We start from the raw sequence: 19,524 nt of genomic DNA on the forward strand, positions 1-19,524 counted from the left end.
GAAAAAAATTGATTCATTGCCACAAACTCTGATTTTCTAATCCATATAACTTTGCAACCTTATATTCATCTTAGATATGTCAAACTTTGAATTCTGTGAGATCAAATAATCTAGGTTTGAAATATCGAAGGTATACACCATCAGGTTGCAAAGATATAGGGATTAGAAAATTCGAGATTGTGACAAAGACTTTCTATGCTTAAGATGTTTCTTATTTTGTTGTTGTTGCAATTTAGGAAATCTCTGAAAATCATCACTGCGAACCAAGATGTGCACTGCAGCTCTCACGCAGAAAATCGAGAAGAATTCTTTGCTAATTTCTTCTTGTAGCTTAAGCTAGAACCAATGGCGTTTAAATTTTCTAAATGTACAGATCTAGGGCTGCAAAATTTATAATTTTGTGTTTTATAAAATTCCTCAATTCTCACTAATAAAAGAAATTTTAATTTTTGAACAAAGTCTGAATTTCCAGAAATGTGTTTTTATCTTTCAAAACATGATCACAAATATTTCAGAAGCTGACTACCGACTGTGGAGTGTAAATTATTAATTAATTTAGTCTGAGTACATATAAGCAGAGTTGTAAAACTTTATAATCCCAAGATAGGAAATCCAGAAATAGTTTTAGTTTAAATCACTAACAATAATCGTGGAAAATGAATGTAGATGACACACATAAATAAAAAGCAATATAATTATAAATGACATAAAAATCGTTAAAAGCAGAACGGTTTAATTGTGTAAAGCTGATTTTTACACAAAAACAAAACAGTCCATTTCTGTTTAGAAAGTATTGATTATTTTTACATACTTTGATCAGATTTATTACATTTATTATATTTATTACAGAAAAAATGTTGCACTTATAATAATACAATTTGTGTCGTCATTCAGACAGGATGTAATGCAAGGTTACCCACAAAATAAAAGACTTAAAAAAGAGAGCTAGCGTACAGATCCTTTAAAGTCTTCCATACCCAACAAAATTTGGGTTTTTTCATTTAATTTTTCCACAAATAATAAATTGAAAAGGGTAAAATCTAACGGAAAATTAATCTTTAGAGTGGGACGTTTTTTGAGTTGTATGTCTCGTTTCTTGAGTCTCATCCTTTCTTGTGGGTAAACCTATATAATTGATTTTATTTTACAAATATTTGTTGCTTTTTTAATATAAATTATATAACTCTTTGTTGGAAAAAAAATTTATCATTTTAAGCTGCCCTAAGAGGACATTTACAAAATATAAATGTTTCCCGAGCTCAGGGGCTTACAATTTTTTGAAACATTAAAGCGCCCGAGTTTTTAAATGCATTGTCAAGAATCAAATTATTAAGGGAATTTAATTTATTGTGCTGTAAATAAGGACATATGTAGATATGTTTATCGTCAAAGGTCGAAAATCTAACTTCTGTAGTCAAAACTGTTGTGAAAAGTATATCGGTTTCAAACTGACCATCCCATTGATTTAATACCTCTTCAATATTCCGTTTTTTAATTCATTCTTCAGAATAAAATTAATGAAGAATTGAGCTGTAAATACATCTGAAGTCAACACAATTTTGTGCGGGAAAAAAAACGGCATCAAACCGGTATCAAACAATCATCTTCTTCTTTTGCTGACCTTCCCAAATGATTTAATACCTCTTCAATATTCCGGCGTTCATACCCTGCAGGGATAACTTTTATTAAGAGATCGAGCATTGAATTTAAAAATACCAATTGTGTGGAGTAATTCGAGGTCAAACACTTCACACAAACGTTTGGACTTCTGATAACATTTTCTGAAGTTCTGAAGTCCATCGTTCGAAGGGCAAATTGAATAAAGCTAATAAAGGTTTGTTTCTCAATAATTATTCATTTTCTGATTTAATCTGTCCCTTGATGTTTTAAAGAAAGAAAATTAAATTTAATAATATTTCAACATTTTGTCCTTCGCTTTCTTGTGGTCCATTTATAACAGGAAACTTTAATAAATTGCCCTTTTCAAACCAGAGAAATATTCCTTTAGAAATCCTCCCTCCCTCCCTACCCTCCCTCCCTCCCTACCCTCCTCCCTCCCGGTCTCTCCCTCCCTTTCCGACCTCGCATCCATCAAATCATGCTTTCTAACACCGTATGTATAGTGTATGAAGGACTGAATTCGGAATCGTCCTATATAGAACATAAATAAAACTAAATCTATATAATAAGACAAGACATTCGTACATATATATATGTTGCGTATAGCCGGCCAAACGGCTGGACCGTATAGGCTGAAATTTTTGTGGACACTCATGGGTGGCGGGGGTGTTATAGGCAAAAACAAATTCGACATTTTTTCAAAAATTTTTTCAAACTTTATTTTTTTCAATTTTGGGCCCTTCAGCTATTAAAAACTATTTCGCTAATTACTTAGTAATGAAAATATTAATGAAAAACATGGAGAACATGAACAATGTTAAACTTTGAACATTGTTAAAAAAGTATCAAGGAGTTCCCTGATGAGCAATGGCGGGTTTCCGATGAAATATGTTTTCGGTGAAATACAGAGTTCTTCAATAATGTATTAGGAATTTTCCAGAGGCATCTTGCCGAGGGCGACTTCCCAAGGGACAATTTCCCAAGTGGCAGCTTCCTGAAGGTTATTAAGTAGTCCCTATGAGGCATCGTAGGCTTTAATGGAGGAGGGGGGGGCGAGCACTGCGCCTAGGATGGGCATGAGAGGGCTGGGAATTACACAGCTAGGAATTGCCACTGGGAAAAATACCCTAGGGAAGTTGCTTAGGCAAATCCATCGGGAAAGTACCTGACTTAACCCTATCTCTGCTGGGGTACTTGCAAACCAGGATATGCTGGGGGGGGGGGTCAATTTGACCCCCCTCTAAATCCCATGTTTTATGTCCAAATATAACAAATGATACATCATTAGAAAGCTCTTGTGCTCTACTTTAGAATATGCAAAAAAATTTGCAAATTTGCAAAAATTGAATTTTTTATCGCAAAAACTAAATCCCATGTTTGATGTCCAAATATGACAAATGATACATCATTGGAAAGCTCTTGTGCTCTACTTTAGAATCTGCAAAAAAAAATTGCAAATTTGCAAAAATTAAATTTTTTATCGCAAAATACAGTTATATAGTAAAAATGTTTGCAAAAAGAATTTGTCCAAAAAATGAAAAAATATACATTTTTGAAAAGCCATTGACCAAGCCATTTCAAATATGCAAAAAATCTTAAATGACCTAATTTTTAATCATGAAAAACTAAAAATGTGAAAATTTTCTTTGACAGGTTGTTTGCAAAAAATATGCAATTTTTTTTCGAAAAACTTATGCAATTCGTTTCCTTATGTCAAAGGCTTTCCAAAAAGCTAAATTTTATCAAAATCTGACAAGTGGAAGTGGGTCAAAACAAAGATTTAGTTTGTTCCAGGAAAAAACAGTCATTCAGGCAGTTAGTATTAAAGCCCGGTTTTAAGCCTTAAGGGAGGGCTTTGGGTATTTAGGAAAAGTCAGAAGATTTCAACAGCTTCAGACAAATACTTTTTGAGTTATGTAAAAAAAAACTACAGGAGGGGGGCAAATTGACCCCCCCAGCAGGAATAGGGTTAACAGGCTAACAGTAGTATACAATATACAATCATTATCCAGTCTCCCATGACGTACACCCTATTCATTATATTCAGCAGTATCTATGAACTGACGGAAACCCTGCTTATTATATTCTCTAATCCCCTCGAAACTGACGGAAACCCTGTTTATTATATTTTCTAATCCCCTCGAAACTGACGGAAACCCTGCATATTATATTCTCTAATCCCCTCTAAACTGATGAAAACCCTGTTTATTATATTCTCTAATCCCCTCGAAACTGACGGAAACCCTGTTTATTATATTCTCTAGTCCCCTCGAAACTGACGGAAACCCTGTTTATTATATTCTCTAATCCCCTCGAAACTGACGGAAACCCTGTTTATTATATTCTCCAGTTCTCATTGAACTGATAGAAACCCTGTTTATTATATTCTCCAGTTCTCATTGAAGTAATAGAAAACCTGTTTATTATATTCTCCAGTACTCATTGAACCGATAGAAACCCTGTTTAATATATTCTCTTTAATTCTCATTTACCTGAGAGAAACCCTGTTTATTATATTCTCCAGTTCTCATTGAACTGAGAGATGAGAGAAACCCTGTTTATTATACTCTCCAGTTCTCATTGAACTGATAGAAACCCTGTTTATTTTATTCTCCCATTCCTCCTAAACTAACGGAGACCCTCTGTTAAAGAACGGAAACTCTGGCAGGTAAACCCGTATATCGGAGGTAGAGAGAGAACAGGTGTTATTAGTCATTTCTCCGAGCTATGTGTAAAGTAGAGGACCCGTATTTCTCCGAGTACTGTGTATAGCAGAGAACCTGCATTTATCCGTATTGCAAACGTACATTACGGCCTACGGGAGACTAGCCTAATCAGGCAGCAAGTGATATTAGAATACCTTTAATAGATTCTAACCTATTTCTTAAAAAAGAAAGGAATCGAGGCTTTGGCTCAAACTCTGACTTTTAAATTCTCATAACTTTGCAACCCAATGGCGAAGTCCTTGGGTTGGATATTTAAACTATAAACTCAGAGCTGAAAACTTTAGAATCGGATATCCTTAATACAGATCGGTTAATTCATCTGGAGATTAATCATAAGGGAAAAACAAGCATTGTTTAATCTCGAGATTAAGAAAAAGAGTGGATCAAGCATTAATCCCGATATCAACCATTCAAAAGTTTCCAAATAATCTAAATTTAAAATATTAAGTTTTACGCAATCAGGTTTCAAAGATATGGGGATTCGAACATTTTTAGTTCGTGACAAAGACTGAATTTCTTAGCAAATGTTTTGGTGTAATTACGTGCACAGCTTTATTACGTTATCTAATGAAATCAGGTGATCACGTCGGAAGTTTTTTATCGTTCATAATTATTTTTATATCGTTAACCACGAATACTTTCCTTTTATGTAGTTACTCAATTGATATGTGGAAGACATTTTTGTAGACATTTAAATTCGACAATTAGTTGTTTTATTTTCATAACAATTAACGACAGAACGGATATTAGGAGAAGAATGTAATATATAAGTAGTAAGTGGTTGAGTAGCATCCCTTATGTATCATCAATATGGGGGGTGGCTGGGTTGTAAAAAATAAATATTGATTTTTCTTATCTTTTTAAAAATAATTATTTTCAACAAAATATTTATCAGAATTAAGCAGGACTCAGGCAAGGGGAAGAGAGTGGCTCCTCCCTTCTCAGGCAGGGGGAAGAGAGGGGCTCCCCCCTTCTCAGGCAGGGGGAAGATAGGGGCTCCCCCCTTCTCATCGAGGCAAGAAGAGTGTACCAATTCTGTGTTGAACCTTCCTTGTTTCCTCCTGGCTTCTATAAAGACCTTGAAATATATAGGAAGCCATAGAAAGTATCAATTTTTCCTCCAAACAAACGATAAAAATTGTATTTCTATCAAAACTTAATTAAGGATAAAATGCATGTAATTGATAATTATACAGTTAGAAATTAGAAATAACTTTTGTAAAAAAAAGTAATTTATTCTGTAAACAGTAAACACAGCTATTGTATTTAAATCATAAGCTGATCTCATTTTTATTTGCTTAATAACCTAAACTTCTTTTTAAAAAATCAATCTTTAATTAATTTCCAATGCACATAGAAAACATAGATAACTAGCTGGAGTACCCGGCGTTGCCCGTGGAATTACAAAAATGTATTATTATTATATAGACTATCTCACTTGATTTATTTTTATTTTCACCAAAAAAAAACAGTTGAGGAAAAATGATAATATACAGATATTTCAATTTTTATCTTCATGTATGAGTCAAAATTTTTATTAAGTTTTACTTGACATTGGTTGTTTTAAAATCTAAAAATACTGTTACATTTACACATCTATACTAACTGTTGACAAACATTCAGGTGCTTCATTGTTTGTTATGTGTAATATTTTGACAAAATATAAGTGAGTCATTTAAGTTCATCAAAAGGAAAGTAGAATTAGGCGGCGCTTATTATATTTTTCCAAAAGTTTGATACTTCGGTTTTCTAAAACTACCCTTCCCCCTTAATTTAAAGGAATGGAGTCTTGGAATGGAGTCTTTGCTGCAAACTCAAATTTTCCTTATATCTTTTAAACCTGACAATGGTAGGCGTCAAGCCTTATAGAAATCCAACGTAGGCATATTTCCGGGAGAACATTTTTTATATTTTTGAGAAATTCAATAATCAGTGTAAAGTAGATATAGTTTTCATAAAATCCTTTTATTTAAATGGTAAAACGGAATTTTATGAATCATATTAGCATTACTGGAGAACTTTTTTTTATACTTTTAAGAAATTTTTTTTCTAAAAATGAAACTGTAGATAGCATTTTTATAAAATATCTTTTTCTATAGTAACACGCAATTTTATGTATAACCATAATCATTCATTTATGTTGTCAGTGCATAATAAAATCTGGGGGACCTTAAACACAATAGAGAGCAGTAGCTATGTACGTATTAAACTATTTTGCTCCTTTAATGTCTAAGGTATGTTAAAAAAAGAAATTATGATAATGATAATGGTAAGCTACAATGTTTTACAAAAACGTTTAATTTCTCAAAAATATAAAAAATGTTCTCCCGGAAAATACGCCATGTTGCTAAACGGAGCTGTTTCTATACGTTGGATTTCTATAAAGTTTGACTTCATTTCAAACCTTAATTGATCTGAAATTATACAAAGTATAAAATATCTAAGGTCTCTGAACATATTGGGTTTAGGAATTAAAAATCAGAGTTTTGGTAAGAACTTGAGTTCATTTGTTTTCCGTTTTAAGATTGACTTTGTTTCAGAAAAAAAATGATATTTTTGATATAAAAATTAGTAGGTTTGAAGATGAAATATCTTGTTCTCCTAGTTCTACTCCAGGGTTCAAGTCCCGCCTTTATCCAGGAGAAACGAGATACAGTATTCGTCCTGGACACAGATACTCAGAGAAACAAACTATATGATATTAATACCAGTAATACTAGTTCCATCAGCAGCAATGATTCTGATGCTTTACCAAATTCTGATGGTTTAACAATTTCTGATTTAAAAATAACAACATCAATTCCAAAAACACAATCTTTAACAGAAATATTGCCAACAACAACAACAACAACAACAACAACAACCATAACAACAACAACAACAACAACAGCAGCAGCAATAAAAACAACAACAACAATAACAACAACAACAACATCAGCAGCAGCACTAAAAACAACAACAACAACAACAACAACAACAATAATAACAGCAGCATCAATAAAAACAACAACAACAAAAACAACAACAACAACAACAACAACACCAGAAACTTCAACTTCAATAACAACAGGTTAGTTTTGATAAACTGCAAAAAATATGATTGATAATTTTACTAATTTGATTAATTTTAGAATCGCCTGATAAATCTTTACAAGGATGGGCCCTAGCAGCTATATCTCTTGGTGTCTCAGTTATAGTACTTATTTTCATCCTTTTACTCTTCTTAAAGTACAGGTACATAGTATGAAAATACACACTATTCTCTTGAAATAAATAGACATAGTACAAGCAAGATTTTTGAGGTGCATGGTACATGTAGAAATAACTATATTTTTGAAGTAAAGTTACATAGTACAACTTACAAGCAACTATTTAAAAGTACAGGTACATATTCATATCACAAACTATATTCTAGAAGCACATGTACATAGTAAAAAATATAAATTATATGTACTGTAATACAGGTACAAATAAAATACATGCATATAAATACATTACATGCTCTGTTTTTGAAGCAGAGATACAAATTTAATGAATTTCTCGATGTTTTGCTATTTTGCATGATTTTGTTTAGGCGAAGTAAAATTCCTCTTGCTAAACCAGTGTCAGGACTTTTTAGAAAATCTACAGTAGAGAGGTAAAATGAAGGAATCAAGTCTTTGTCATAAAATTAAATTTTCTAATGCCTGTAATAAATAAAGTTGTAAACCCCATATTTGTAAACCTGAACATACCTATATACATTACGTTGTACATTATCTGTACCCTAACTACGCTCGTTACTTTCTGAGAAACCTATCGGTCCTTAATCATTAACATATATTAGGATTTAATTTATTTACGTTCATTTAATTTAAAATATACCATAAACTCAAAATATAGATCAGTTGAAATAAGAACTCTGCTTGATTAAGGCATTAAATTAAACAGAGTATTATAGAGAGCACAGTTGTATCTGAGCAAATGCATACTAAAGAATACAACAGACAACAGCGTTGTATCTGGATTGAAACAGACTGAGTATTATTGATCGCACAAGCGAGTTCGAGAGCGAGTTGTATCTCGATTGATTGATACTTGAGGATACAGAAGGTTATACCTGAATTGGTACAGACTTAAAATAAAACTTATTGGAGTAAGGCATTTGTTAAATGCCTATATCTTTATAACCTAGGATGGTGTAAATCTTTGAAACTGCAAACTTAGATAATTTGATCTCACCTACTTTATAGTTTGAAATATGTTAAATCAACTACATCATGGGGTTTAAAAATGTAGGGATTAGAAAATCAGAGTTTGTGGAAATCATTTATTTACTACGTACACCAAAAAACAATAATACATGTTTGTTAAATACTTTTCAATTATAAAACCAAAAAATTCCAATCTGAGATATAAATAGATATTGGGTAGAACACAAGGATCAAGCAAAACTGCTATGAAAGTTTCAATTTTCAATATTAATATAACACATTTTCATCTCTTCAGCAATATATTAAAAAATTACTGATTTGTTGAAAATCTTTTGTCTTCTAGAAGTCCTGGTCCTATTCGTGTTTCAGCTTTTCATAGAAGGTTATATAATTCAATCATGACTAGATAAAGCTTTTTACCGTTGTACCGTTGTAAATCAAGCAATAAAATTACGCTTACAGTCCTTTTAAAAGTTAAAGTAATTTTTTTTTTAGAGTGAATGCAAATAAGTCTAGAAGTATTGGACAGGATGAGAAAAATAGAACCAGGAATAGATTTGTTGATATTATTCCATTCGACGATAACTATGTTAAACTAGGTAAATATATAATTATATTAACATTATACCATTCGATGATAACTACAGGGTGTCACACGAAACATGACAGTTGGTGAATAATTTAAAATGCTCCATAATACTTAAGTTGTTTAATACCAAAGAGAATTGTAAGAATATTTAATGGTAGTCATATTATAGTAAAATTGATTTCAAAGTAAAATATATTTTAGTAAAAGATTTTATTGAACGAAAAAATGCAAAAAGTCTGTAATATCTATTACAGTACAGGGAAGAAGACATTCCAAATTATTTACTAACTGTCATGTTTCGTGGGTGAATATATAAATATGTTAATATTACTCCAGTCAATTCAAGATATAAGGTGATTGTCAAATTTATACAAAATTACCTTTTTGACTTTGTGATCTCATTCGTATAATGTCGATTAAAATTACCTCTAGAGTCTCTTTCACTAATTCTATATAATATTATTTAGACTGTGAAGAAGGAAACCCCCCGTCTGATTACATAAATGCCTCATATATCCGTGGAATACCAGGAGTAAGGTAATAAAATATATATCCGTGGAATACCAGGAGTTAGGTAATCAAATATATATCCGTGGAATACCAGGAGTAGGTAATCAAATATATATATATTTTGGATTTTGAAATCTCACTACCGCCAATACCAGAGTTTGAAAATAAAAGTTGAAATTTTATATTCTCAATTTTGAATTTGAAATCTCACTACCGCCAATACCAGAGTTTGAAAATAAAAGTTGAAATTATATTTTCTCATTTTGGAATTTCAATCTCACTACTGCAAAAACCTCTAGTTTGTAAGTACTTACATTTTCTGATTTCGAAAAAAAGGCATTTAATAATCTGAAAAGTGTAAAGAAAATGTACAAAAACTAGCTTTTAAAACCTTCAATACCATTTTCTTTTTAAAAAAACATAAAATTTTTGCTCAAAAAGAAGGCATTTTATACAAACACTGGAATACCAGGAATTAGATAATCAAATATATATCCGTGGAATACCAGGAGTTAGATAATCAAATATATATCCGTGGAATAGCAGGAGATAGATAATCAAATATATATCCGTGAAACAGCAGGAGTTAGATAATCAAATATGTACCCGTGGAATAGCAGAAATTAGATAATCAAATATATATCCGTGGAATAGCAGGAGTTAGATAATCAAATATATATCCGTGGAATACCAGGAGTTAGATAATTAAATATATATCCGTGGAATACCAGGAGTTAGATAATTAAATATATATCCGTGGAATACCAGGAGTCAAATAATAAAATATATATCCGTGGAATACCAGGAGTTAAATAATCAAATATATATCCGTGGAATACCAGGAGTTAGATAATCAAATATATATCCGTGGAATACCAGGAGTTAGATAATCAAATATCAGTGGAATACCAGGAGTTAGATAATTAAATATATATCCGTGGAATACCAGGAGTTAGATAATCAAATATATATCCGTGGAATACCAGGAGTTAGATAATTAAATATATATCCGTGGAATACCAGGAGTTAGATAATTAAATATATATTTGTGGAATACCAGGAGTTAAATAATCAAATGTAAATCCGTGGAATCTAGATTAAAACATCATTTTTCGGACCAAGGCACCTTCCAAATAAGAGCCTATATTGAACAGCTGAAAACCAATCCAGATCCAGGATTCTATTTTAAGAAACTTTTAGCAGCTTCTCTACAGAAGCAGCCTTCAACAGTCATACTTCAGACAGCTAGCTGGGTTTAGAATCATCTTTACCAGCAGTTAAGCAGCTCCCCTACAGAAGCAGCCTTCAACAGTTCTATTCCAGACAGCTCCGAGTGTAGAATTCTTCAATACTGGCAGTCGAGCAGCTCCCCTACAGCAATTAACTCCATACTTTAATAACGCTCCAATATATTCAGTAATAAAATTTCAATAAACATTTCAAACCCCATCATTTATCACTTAATTAGACATAATATCTAATAATATATCCGTGGAATACCAGGAGTTAGATAATCAAATATATATCCTATTTGATCAAAAATGGATTAACTGTGTTATATCTAGAGATATGATAGCTACTCAAGGACCTAAACAGAATACAGTTGTTGAGTTCTGGAGGTAAATAACTAACTAACTAATTAACTATATTTGACTAACTAACAAATTAACTAACTAACTAACTTGCAGACTAACTAACTAACTAAATAACTAACTAACTAACTAGTCAACTACATAACTAACTAACTAAGTAGGTAACTAACTAACTAGCTAACTAACTAACTAACAAACTAACTAACTAACCAACTAACAAACCAACTAACTAACTACCTAACTGACGGACTAGTTGACTAGCTAACTAACTAACTAACTGACTAACTAAATAACTAACTGACTAACTAGCTAACTACATAACTAGCTAACTACATAACTAACCAAGTAAGTAACTAACTACCTAACTAACTGACTAGCTAACTAACTAACTAACTAACCCACTAACTTACTAACTAACTAACTACTTACCTAACTGAGCAGCTAACTAGCTAACTAACTAACTAACTTCTAACTAACCAACCATCTATTTAGGATGATAGTAGAGAAGGGAAGTCAACATATTATCAATCTAACCAACTGTATGGAGGGGGGAAGAGTTAAATGTTTCCAGGTCAGATCAACAACTTTTTACAACTTTTGACAAAAATTACAGAATACTTGTTTTACTAGTAACGGGTTGTTATTTTTTCCCTTGCAATAATTCGGTAATTTAAAGGGAATAACAACGTAATAGTCGATGTTTTATTAATTATTAGAGTACAATCTAATTTAGAAGTATAATCTTTAATTTAGGAGTACAATCTTTATTTTAAGAGTGCAATCTAATTTAGGTAGGAGTACAATCTTTATTTTAAGAGTGCAATCTAATTTAGGAGTACAATCTTTATTTTAGGAGTACAATCTTTATTTTAAGAGTGCAATCTAATTTAGAAGTACAATCTTTATTTTAGGAGTACAATCTTTATTTTAAGAGTGCAATCTAATTTAGGGGTATAATCTTTAATTTAGGAGTACAATCTTTATTTTAAGAGTGCAATCTAATTTAGGGGTACAATCTTTAATTTATAAGTACAATCTTTATTTTAAGAGTACAATCTGTAATTTAAGAGTACAATTAACGATTTACAAAAGTATACTGTTTTGAGCAATAATATTTTTTTTTGTTAATATCTTGTGTTTGCAAATCATTGATTTTTAGATATTGTAGATGGATAATCTTGCCCATTTGTAAAACAAATTTCATTTTACAAATATACCTGTAATCTGGAGGCTTTTACCAAATCCCATTGACAAGCCCTTTATGATCTCTGTGTGGAAATAATCTGCCGATATCACCTCAAAACGCAATTTTATAGAACAGCTTTCTTGGGGATTTAAATTATAATTTTATTATATTTTATTAAACCTCAGATATGTTCTGATCTTGAAATACTTTTTTGTCAAAACAATTTAATCTCGATCCTCTTTTTGGTAAAAATTTCAACTTCCAGAGCTATTACTTTTTCTGATAAACTTGTCTGCTGGCTTAAATTCTGTGAAACAACAAAAGTGGAAAAAGTTACATTTTTTTAATTTATAAATATTTGAATAAGATGAATAATTAAAATAGATAAACATAATATATAAACATTATTATCTAATTCATAATTGATCAGACAAAGCCATAAGAGGTACCTTCGTGAATCGGGTTCTGCCATAGTTGCATGGAGATTGAAGGCTCACTTGAAGTTAAGCGTACAGACGAATTTTATAGAGGACGCTTTTTAATATAAACCATACTTTGATTTACTTTTATAAAATACAATAGTTGGACATAACTCACATGAGTCCAATCGTTGCATGATTCGAACCAGGTAAAAGGAGTTACAGGTCAAGTGCAATCGTACTCCATATACGTTTAAATCCCGTCTTTTGAACCCAGTTTAACGAAAATATTTACATATTTTGGCATTTAACAAACTTTTAACATTTGAAAGAAACTCGTTATCAAAGAGAAAAAAACATTTGCCTACTCTTTTAATTTGATTTTGTTTTCGTTTCTTCTGAAATATAAAATAATTTACCTAAACTTAAACTTAAATGGAATGTAAACGTAATTGCAAGGGACAATCCATTGATCGAGTGGTTTGTCCTATTCACAGTGGTACCCAACAACATTTGTCTGATTAAATATGAATTTGAAATTCATGTTTTTAAAACTGATTATATTATTTGCGACTTCCGTATTTCTTACTTCTGAAATAATAAAGAAATTACCAGAATTTAAAAAAGCACACAACAGTAAAAATCCCAGGATATCCTCCATATATTATAGATAAGGTCAAGGTTTCAAGAGTACCGTTGAAAATCGGAAATGTCCTTCAATGAAGGGTCATTAAATACATAATAATTAAAACAACTAATTGTTTAGTACTGGCCTCCAAATGGACAAATGCTTCATTTTGATGACGTCAGTTTGTTTACAAAACAAGAAGTTGAACTCCAACCTGGACTTTTCCTTAGAACTATTGAGGTAATTATTCCGTAAAAATTTAGTCTTTTTTGGACATTTACAGAAATATTATTTTCATAAATTTTTTAAATTTAATTTCTACTCTGCTGGGAACCTTTGTGTTGGATACCACCCTTAATCCCTATCGCTTAATCTCGATATCCGCGGTGGTCTGGACTCTTTTTTTTTGCTCAATCCTCTCTTTTTGGATATCCCCACTGGGTTACGACCAATAAGAGTTCTTTCATTGGTAGCCGCAAAATTTCCAGGCTTTTGATTGGCTGTTCGGTTTCTGTAAGCGAGACCCTGATTGGTCGAAATTTAGAAACTTTTCTGGATATGGAATAAAGACTAAATTAATCTGCAGATTAACAAAAACAGAAGAGCAAGTATTGATCTTGCTATCCACAACAGAAGAGTTTCCAGCTCTAATCAAACAAAAAGTGACTTTGCAATCATAAACAGCTTTCGATTAAACCGTTTAGATGTTTAATCAGAACTTTTGTATATATATTATATAAAAACGTCCACATTGGATATCAAGATCTAGCGTTCAAGATTAACGATAATCCACACAAAAATTCCGACCTCTTTATTTATGTTTGCATTATACAAATACTCCATGTTTGCATAAAGTGTATATGTAAAATGTACAGGTACAGCTGGGAGATGAACAAGAATGTGATATCCATATTGTACTTGAAGTATATATGTATTGTACAGGTACAGCTGGGAGATGAACCAGAATGTGAAAACCATATTGTACATGAAGGACATATTTATTGTACAGGTACAGCTGGGGGATAGACCAAAATGTGATAACCATATTGTACATAAAGTATATAATGTACAATGTACAGGTTCAGTTGAGAGATGATCCAAAATGTGATTACTATATTGTACATAAAGTATATATGTATTGTACAGGTACAGCTGGGAGATGAACTAGAATGTGATAACCATATTGTACATAAAGTATATAATGTACAATGTACAGGTACAGCTGGGAGATGAACCAGAATGTGATAACCATATTGTAAAGCAGCTACATCTAACCAGTTGGCCAGACCATGGTGTTCCAAATAATATTAATAATCTTTTAGGTAAATTTATTTCTCATACTTTTATAGCCTAGTTTCTTAGTTATGCGTTTGATACAGTGGGAACCCATACATTTTTAGAAGAAAAAGACGACTGTTACACTCCGGACTCATGTCTTAAATAGTTCTACGGACAGAAAAAAAAGCAAGAGTGCAATGTACACAGACCCATTTTACTTTTAAATCAGCATCAAATACAGGGTCACCCACAAAAGATTAAACTGAATTTGGTATTTGGTTTTGAATATATATTTTTTAAATGTGTAAATTTAATGTTTTGGCAAAAATATTAACGTTTAAAATTTTTTTTTATCCGTTAACTTTTTAGTTAGAAAATCACATTTTTGGTTAGTTAGATAGAAGTTAGTCATATAGATATTTATTTAGCATGTTAATTTTTGAAATATTAAAAAAAAAATTCATAATTTTTTTTCTTTAGGATTTTTGCGAATAGCAGATAGTTTTGGTGGAGAAGGGTTCACTGTGATACACTGTAGTGCGGGAGTGGGTAGAACAGGTTTAGTTTTTAATCAACAAATTAATTAAAATATATTTTTAAGCCTAAACTAAATATCAGAAATGTTTTCTGACAATAATTCAAGATTGGATTCTAAAACAAACTGCAAACAAATCAAAAAATAATTTTTCATTTTTGGTTGAGTTAGTTGGGATTAAGAGAAGTTAATAACAATTTTTAAAACGCAAAATTGGGAATAAAATCCTAGCTTAGTGTTTTAGGAACCTATATAGCATTAACCTTCCTAATCTACCAATATTTTAGGAACCTATATAGCATTAACCTTCCTAATCTACCAATATTTTAGAAACCTATATAGCATTAACCTTCCTAATCTACCAATATTTTAGGAACCTATATAGCATTAACCTTCCTAATCTACCAATATTTTAGGAACCTATATAGCATTAACCTTCCTAATCTACCAATATTTTAGAAACCTATATAGCACTAACCTTCCTAATCTACCAATATTTTAGGAACCTATATAGCATTAACCTTCCTAATCTACCAATATTTTAGGAACCTATATAGCATTAACCTTCCTAATCTAACAATATTTTAGAAACCTATATAGCATTAACCTTCCTAATCTACCAATATTTTAGGAACCTATATAGCATTAACCTTCCTAATCTAACAATATTTTATTAACCTTCCTAATCTACCAATATTTTAGGAACCTATATAGCATTAACCTTCCTAATCTACCAATATTTTAGGAACCCATATAACATTAATCTTCCTAATTACCAATATATTAGGAACCTATATAGCACTAACCTTCCTAATGTACCAATATTTTAGGAACCTATATAACATTAACCTTCCTAATTCACCAATATTTTAGGAACCTATATAACACTAACCTTCCTAATCCACCAATACTTTAGGAACCTACATATATAACATTAACCTTCCTAATCTTTTAATATTTTAGAAACCTATATAGCATTAACCTTCCTAATCTACCAATATTTTAGGAACCTATATAGCATTAACCTTCCTAATCTACCAATATTTTAGAAACCTATATAGCATTAACCTTCCTAATCTACCAATATTTTAGGAACCTATATAGCACATTAACCTTCCTAATCTACCAATATTTTAGGAACCTATATAGCACTAACCTCCCTAATCTACCAAGCCCAGCATAAAGCTGAGATTGATGTTATGAAAACTGTGTTCCAACTAAGGAGTCTAAGACCTAAACTAGTTCAGGCATTTGAACAGTACAAACTCTTATACCAGGTTAGCCATCTTCAACCTCCGCGACATTCGTTTTAGTATTTTTTAACCAAGTAATTAAAAACTTATTTTGATATTATTTTTTAACCGTTCTAATGTGTAGAAAGAAATTGAGTCTTTGTTACAAACTTTGCTTTTCTACTCCACATATCTTTGCAACCCAACTTCGTAGACCTTAGATATTTCAAAATATAAAATCTGTTAGATAAATCAATCTAAGTTTGAAATTTGAGAGGTTGTAAAGATAACGGTGACACAATTTGAGTTTATGGCAAATATTCAATTTGTCCCTATGAGATGTAATAATCTCTAAGTAGATAAAGATGGCTTAAGAAACCTTTATATGAGTCACAATGAGGAAAATATAGACGTTTTTCTATTTAAAAAAATTGTTGAATTCTGTTAAACTCCTTCATTCTGCAGCAAAAATAAGCATGTCACTTTTTAGAAAAAAAGCTCCATCATTTTTGCCCAGAAAAAGGTTTAAATGCACTGTTTTGAGTCAGAACTGTCACTCTTTATAAAATGGAAAACCACTTCAAATAACGTGTACAGTCCCTTTCATAATCTAAATTGTAGGTGCTGGATGTCTACTTGAAGAGTGATGATGTAGATGAAGAGGATGGAGTAGGAAGAGTTGGAGGTGATGCAGTGCTAGATGCTGGAATAGATAACTTTGGTTTCGAACATGTCAAGTTATAGCCATTAAACCAGAGTGCAGAGTAAACGTCAAAAATCTGCACGAAAAGTGAAACTGAGCTGAGAACTTTAATTCCGAATGCTTGATCTTGATATCCACAATGGTCACTTTTAAATTTCAAATAGAATCTGCTTGATCTCTTGATTTTGGATATTCTAAATTGTTCTGTTCTGTCATTGGTTGAATGCAAAATTCCCTGGCTTCTGATAGGCTGTTAGTTTTCCAAAGACGACATTCTTCACAGGCTTTTAAATAATAAATTAATTTGTAGATCAAGATCAATCATTGATCTCGATATCCATTATACATTCCCAACTCTGGCAAAACGTAATATTTTTAAAGATTATTTATTCTTGTGGATCATGTCAATCAAATCTAAGGAGTTTTACGGGTTATTTCCATCTTATGCCTACTGTGACGTAATAGGACAGCATGGAGCTAGAGTTTTATTGTAAACAAATAACAAGAAATGGAGCTCCCTGCCGTCCCAGGGAATACAAATTTTTTAACAATATTTTTTATTGCTTACAATCAAACTAGGTAACTAAAAACAGTGTCATGATCGCCTTCTTTACTCTTTATTATACTTAAAGGTAATGTAAGTGTAATTTCAACTGACCCTTCAAACAGAGAATAGAGATGTCAATGCCCGATTCCCAACCGTACCCTTGAAACCTTTATCTGATCAATAATGTGGAAGATATTTTCGTTAAGTTATGATAATTCAAAGATTGATATCTAATTAATACTTGATCAGACAAAGTTTTTAAGGTTACCATATTGTGTATCGGGCATTGTCATCTTTGAATTTACGCTTACAGCAGCAGTTTCATTTATTATTATTGATGTATGGGTTAACTTATTTATCACTTATAAAAATAATGTTTATTATATTTTTTAATTCGTTTACTGTAAAATCATTGCACAGTTATTGTTTTTGATACATTTTTGTAAAGTGACAAAATAGTATGGCAATTAGAACGCCAATTAGAGATATCTTTTAATTTTAATTCATCATCAAAAGCAATGCCAAAACTCGGAGACTTGCCTATACAGGCCCAATTATTTCAAATCAAAAATAGCTTATAAAAATTATATCTATTTTTACTTTACATTTATCATTTCCCATGTTTTCCGTTCCTGGCCTTGATGGATAAAAAGAGACATTTTTATAATCAAATATTATGATATTACTAAATTAAATTTTTAGGTCTATAAAACGGTTTTGATTTAAAAGGAGTGTTCGCAGAATTTGAATATGATAAAATTTTAGTTTAATCACTTTCAAAACTGCTAACCTTTCCTTTAATTAAAAGATATGATTATAACAGGCTTGATGTTGCATGTTATAACTGATATGTTGTGATATTATTGTAAAAAAGAACCAAGAAAGATACTTTACAACTTATAGTTTAGTTTTGCGTAATTCAAAATATAAAATTTTAAGAGTAACAAAAGCCTGTTTATCCAACCAAATTGATGTGTTAGAGATAAACATTGAGCTAAATTAGTTCTTGCATGGGCGACTTCCTGGCAATACTGTGCTGTACTTATTAACATCAGTTTACTTATTCACTGTACTGAGTGTACATGTAATAAATACCGTGGCAGATCCCATAGTTACACAGAGATCAATTACGTTGCACATTGTCTATAAATCATTAAACTACGCAAATCTTGTATTGCGGTTAACCTAACCTATAGCTACGTCTGTAAATAACTACGTCGAACCTGTATTGTGATTAGCTTAAATATGTGTATGTGTATAACGACGCAAAAGCGCCCAAAATCACTTTTTGAAGATAGACATAGATTGGGCATTGTTTAGATAAATCGTGTCCATATTGACACTGATAGTTTATGGTTTAGAGATCGTATACACTTTACAGATTAAAATTCATTATTTAGAGATAGTGTCCGGATTGACATTGATAGCTTATGGTGTTTCGCGAGCTAATCTACTCGCTCAAAAATATCCTAGAGTTATCGAAACTCGTCATGGTCTGCTAAAGTTGATTTCGACGCACTCGTATATAGTTAATATTTCATAATATTTTTGATTTTGTTTTTTTAAATAATTTTCGCTGGCGCTGGATTTTCGAACATTCCTGGAAAATATGAAAATGTCGTCTTCATTATCACAAATCCTCGAAACAGGAATAAATGTTTTTAAAAGTAACTCTCAGATCATGAAAAATACAAAATATTATGAAATATCAAATATTTACGAATGCGTCGAAAAATAATCGATAACTATTGTTTGTAATATCTGAA

General features: G+C 31.3%; 1 protein-coding gene and 1 long non-coding RNA gene across 2 annotated transcripts; both read left to right on the plus strand.

Moving 5' to 3' along the window:
• Positions 1 to 7,312: 7,312 nt before the first annotated feature.
• Positions 7,313 to 8,921, plus strand: LOC111702195 (uncharacterized). Its single transcript, XR_002765374.1, has 4 exons — positions 7,313 to 7,416; positions 7,478 to 7,580; positions 7,921 to 7,983; positions 8,883 to 8,921. It is a non-coding gene; the product is annotated as an uncharacterized LOC111702195 (long non-coding RNA).
• A 117-nt stretch (positions 8,922 to 9,038) lies between these two features.
• Positions 9,039 to 18,873, plus strand: LOC111702200 (receptor-type tyrosine-protein phosphatase eta). The gene is made up of 9 exons (XM_023473817.1): positions 9,039 to 9,138; positions 9,596 to 9,665; positions 11,204 to 11,257; positions 11,723 to 11,801; positions 13,602 to 13,703; positions 14,680 to 14,785; positions 15,222 to 15,299; positions 16,414 to 16,553; positions 17,130 to 18,873. The coding sequence occupies exons 3-9, from the start codon at positions 11,208 to 11,210 to the stop codon at positions 17,250 to 17,252; spliced, it is 678 nt and encodes a 225-aa protein (XP_023329585.1). The 5' UTR covers positions 9,039 to 9,138; positions 9,596 to 9,665; positions 11,204 to 11,207; the 3' UTR covers positions 17,253 to 18,873.
• The last annotated feature ends 651 nt before the right edge of the window (positions 18,874 to 19,524 follow it).

This window comes from Eurytemora carolleeae, unplaced genomic scaffold, assembly GCF_000591075.1.
Source record: "Eurytemora carolleeae unplaced genomic scaffold, Eaff_2.0 scaffold23, whole genome shotgun sequence".
In the NCBI taxonomy this organism is placed as follows: Eukaryota; Metazoa; Arthropoda; class Copepoda; order Calanoida; family Temoridae; genus Eurytemora; species Eurytemora carolleeae.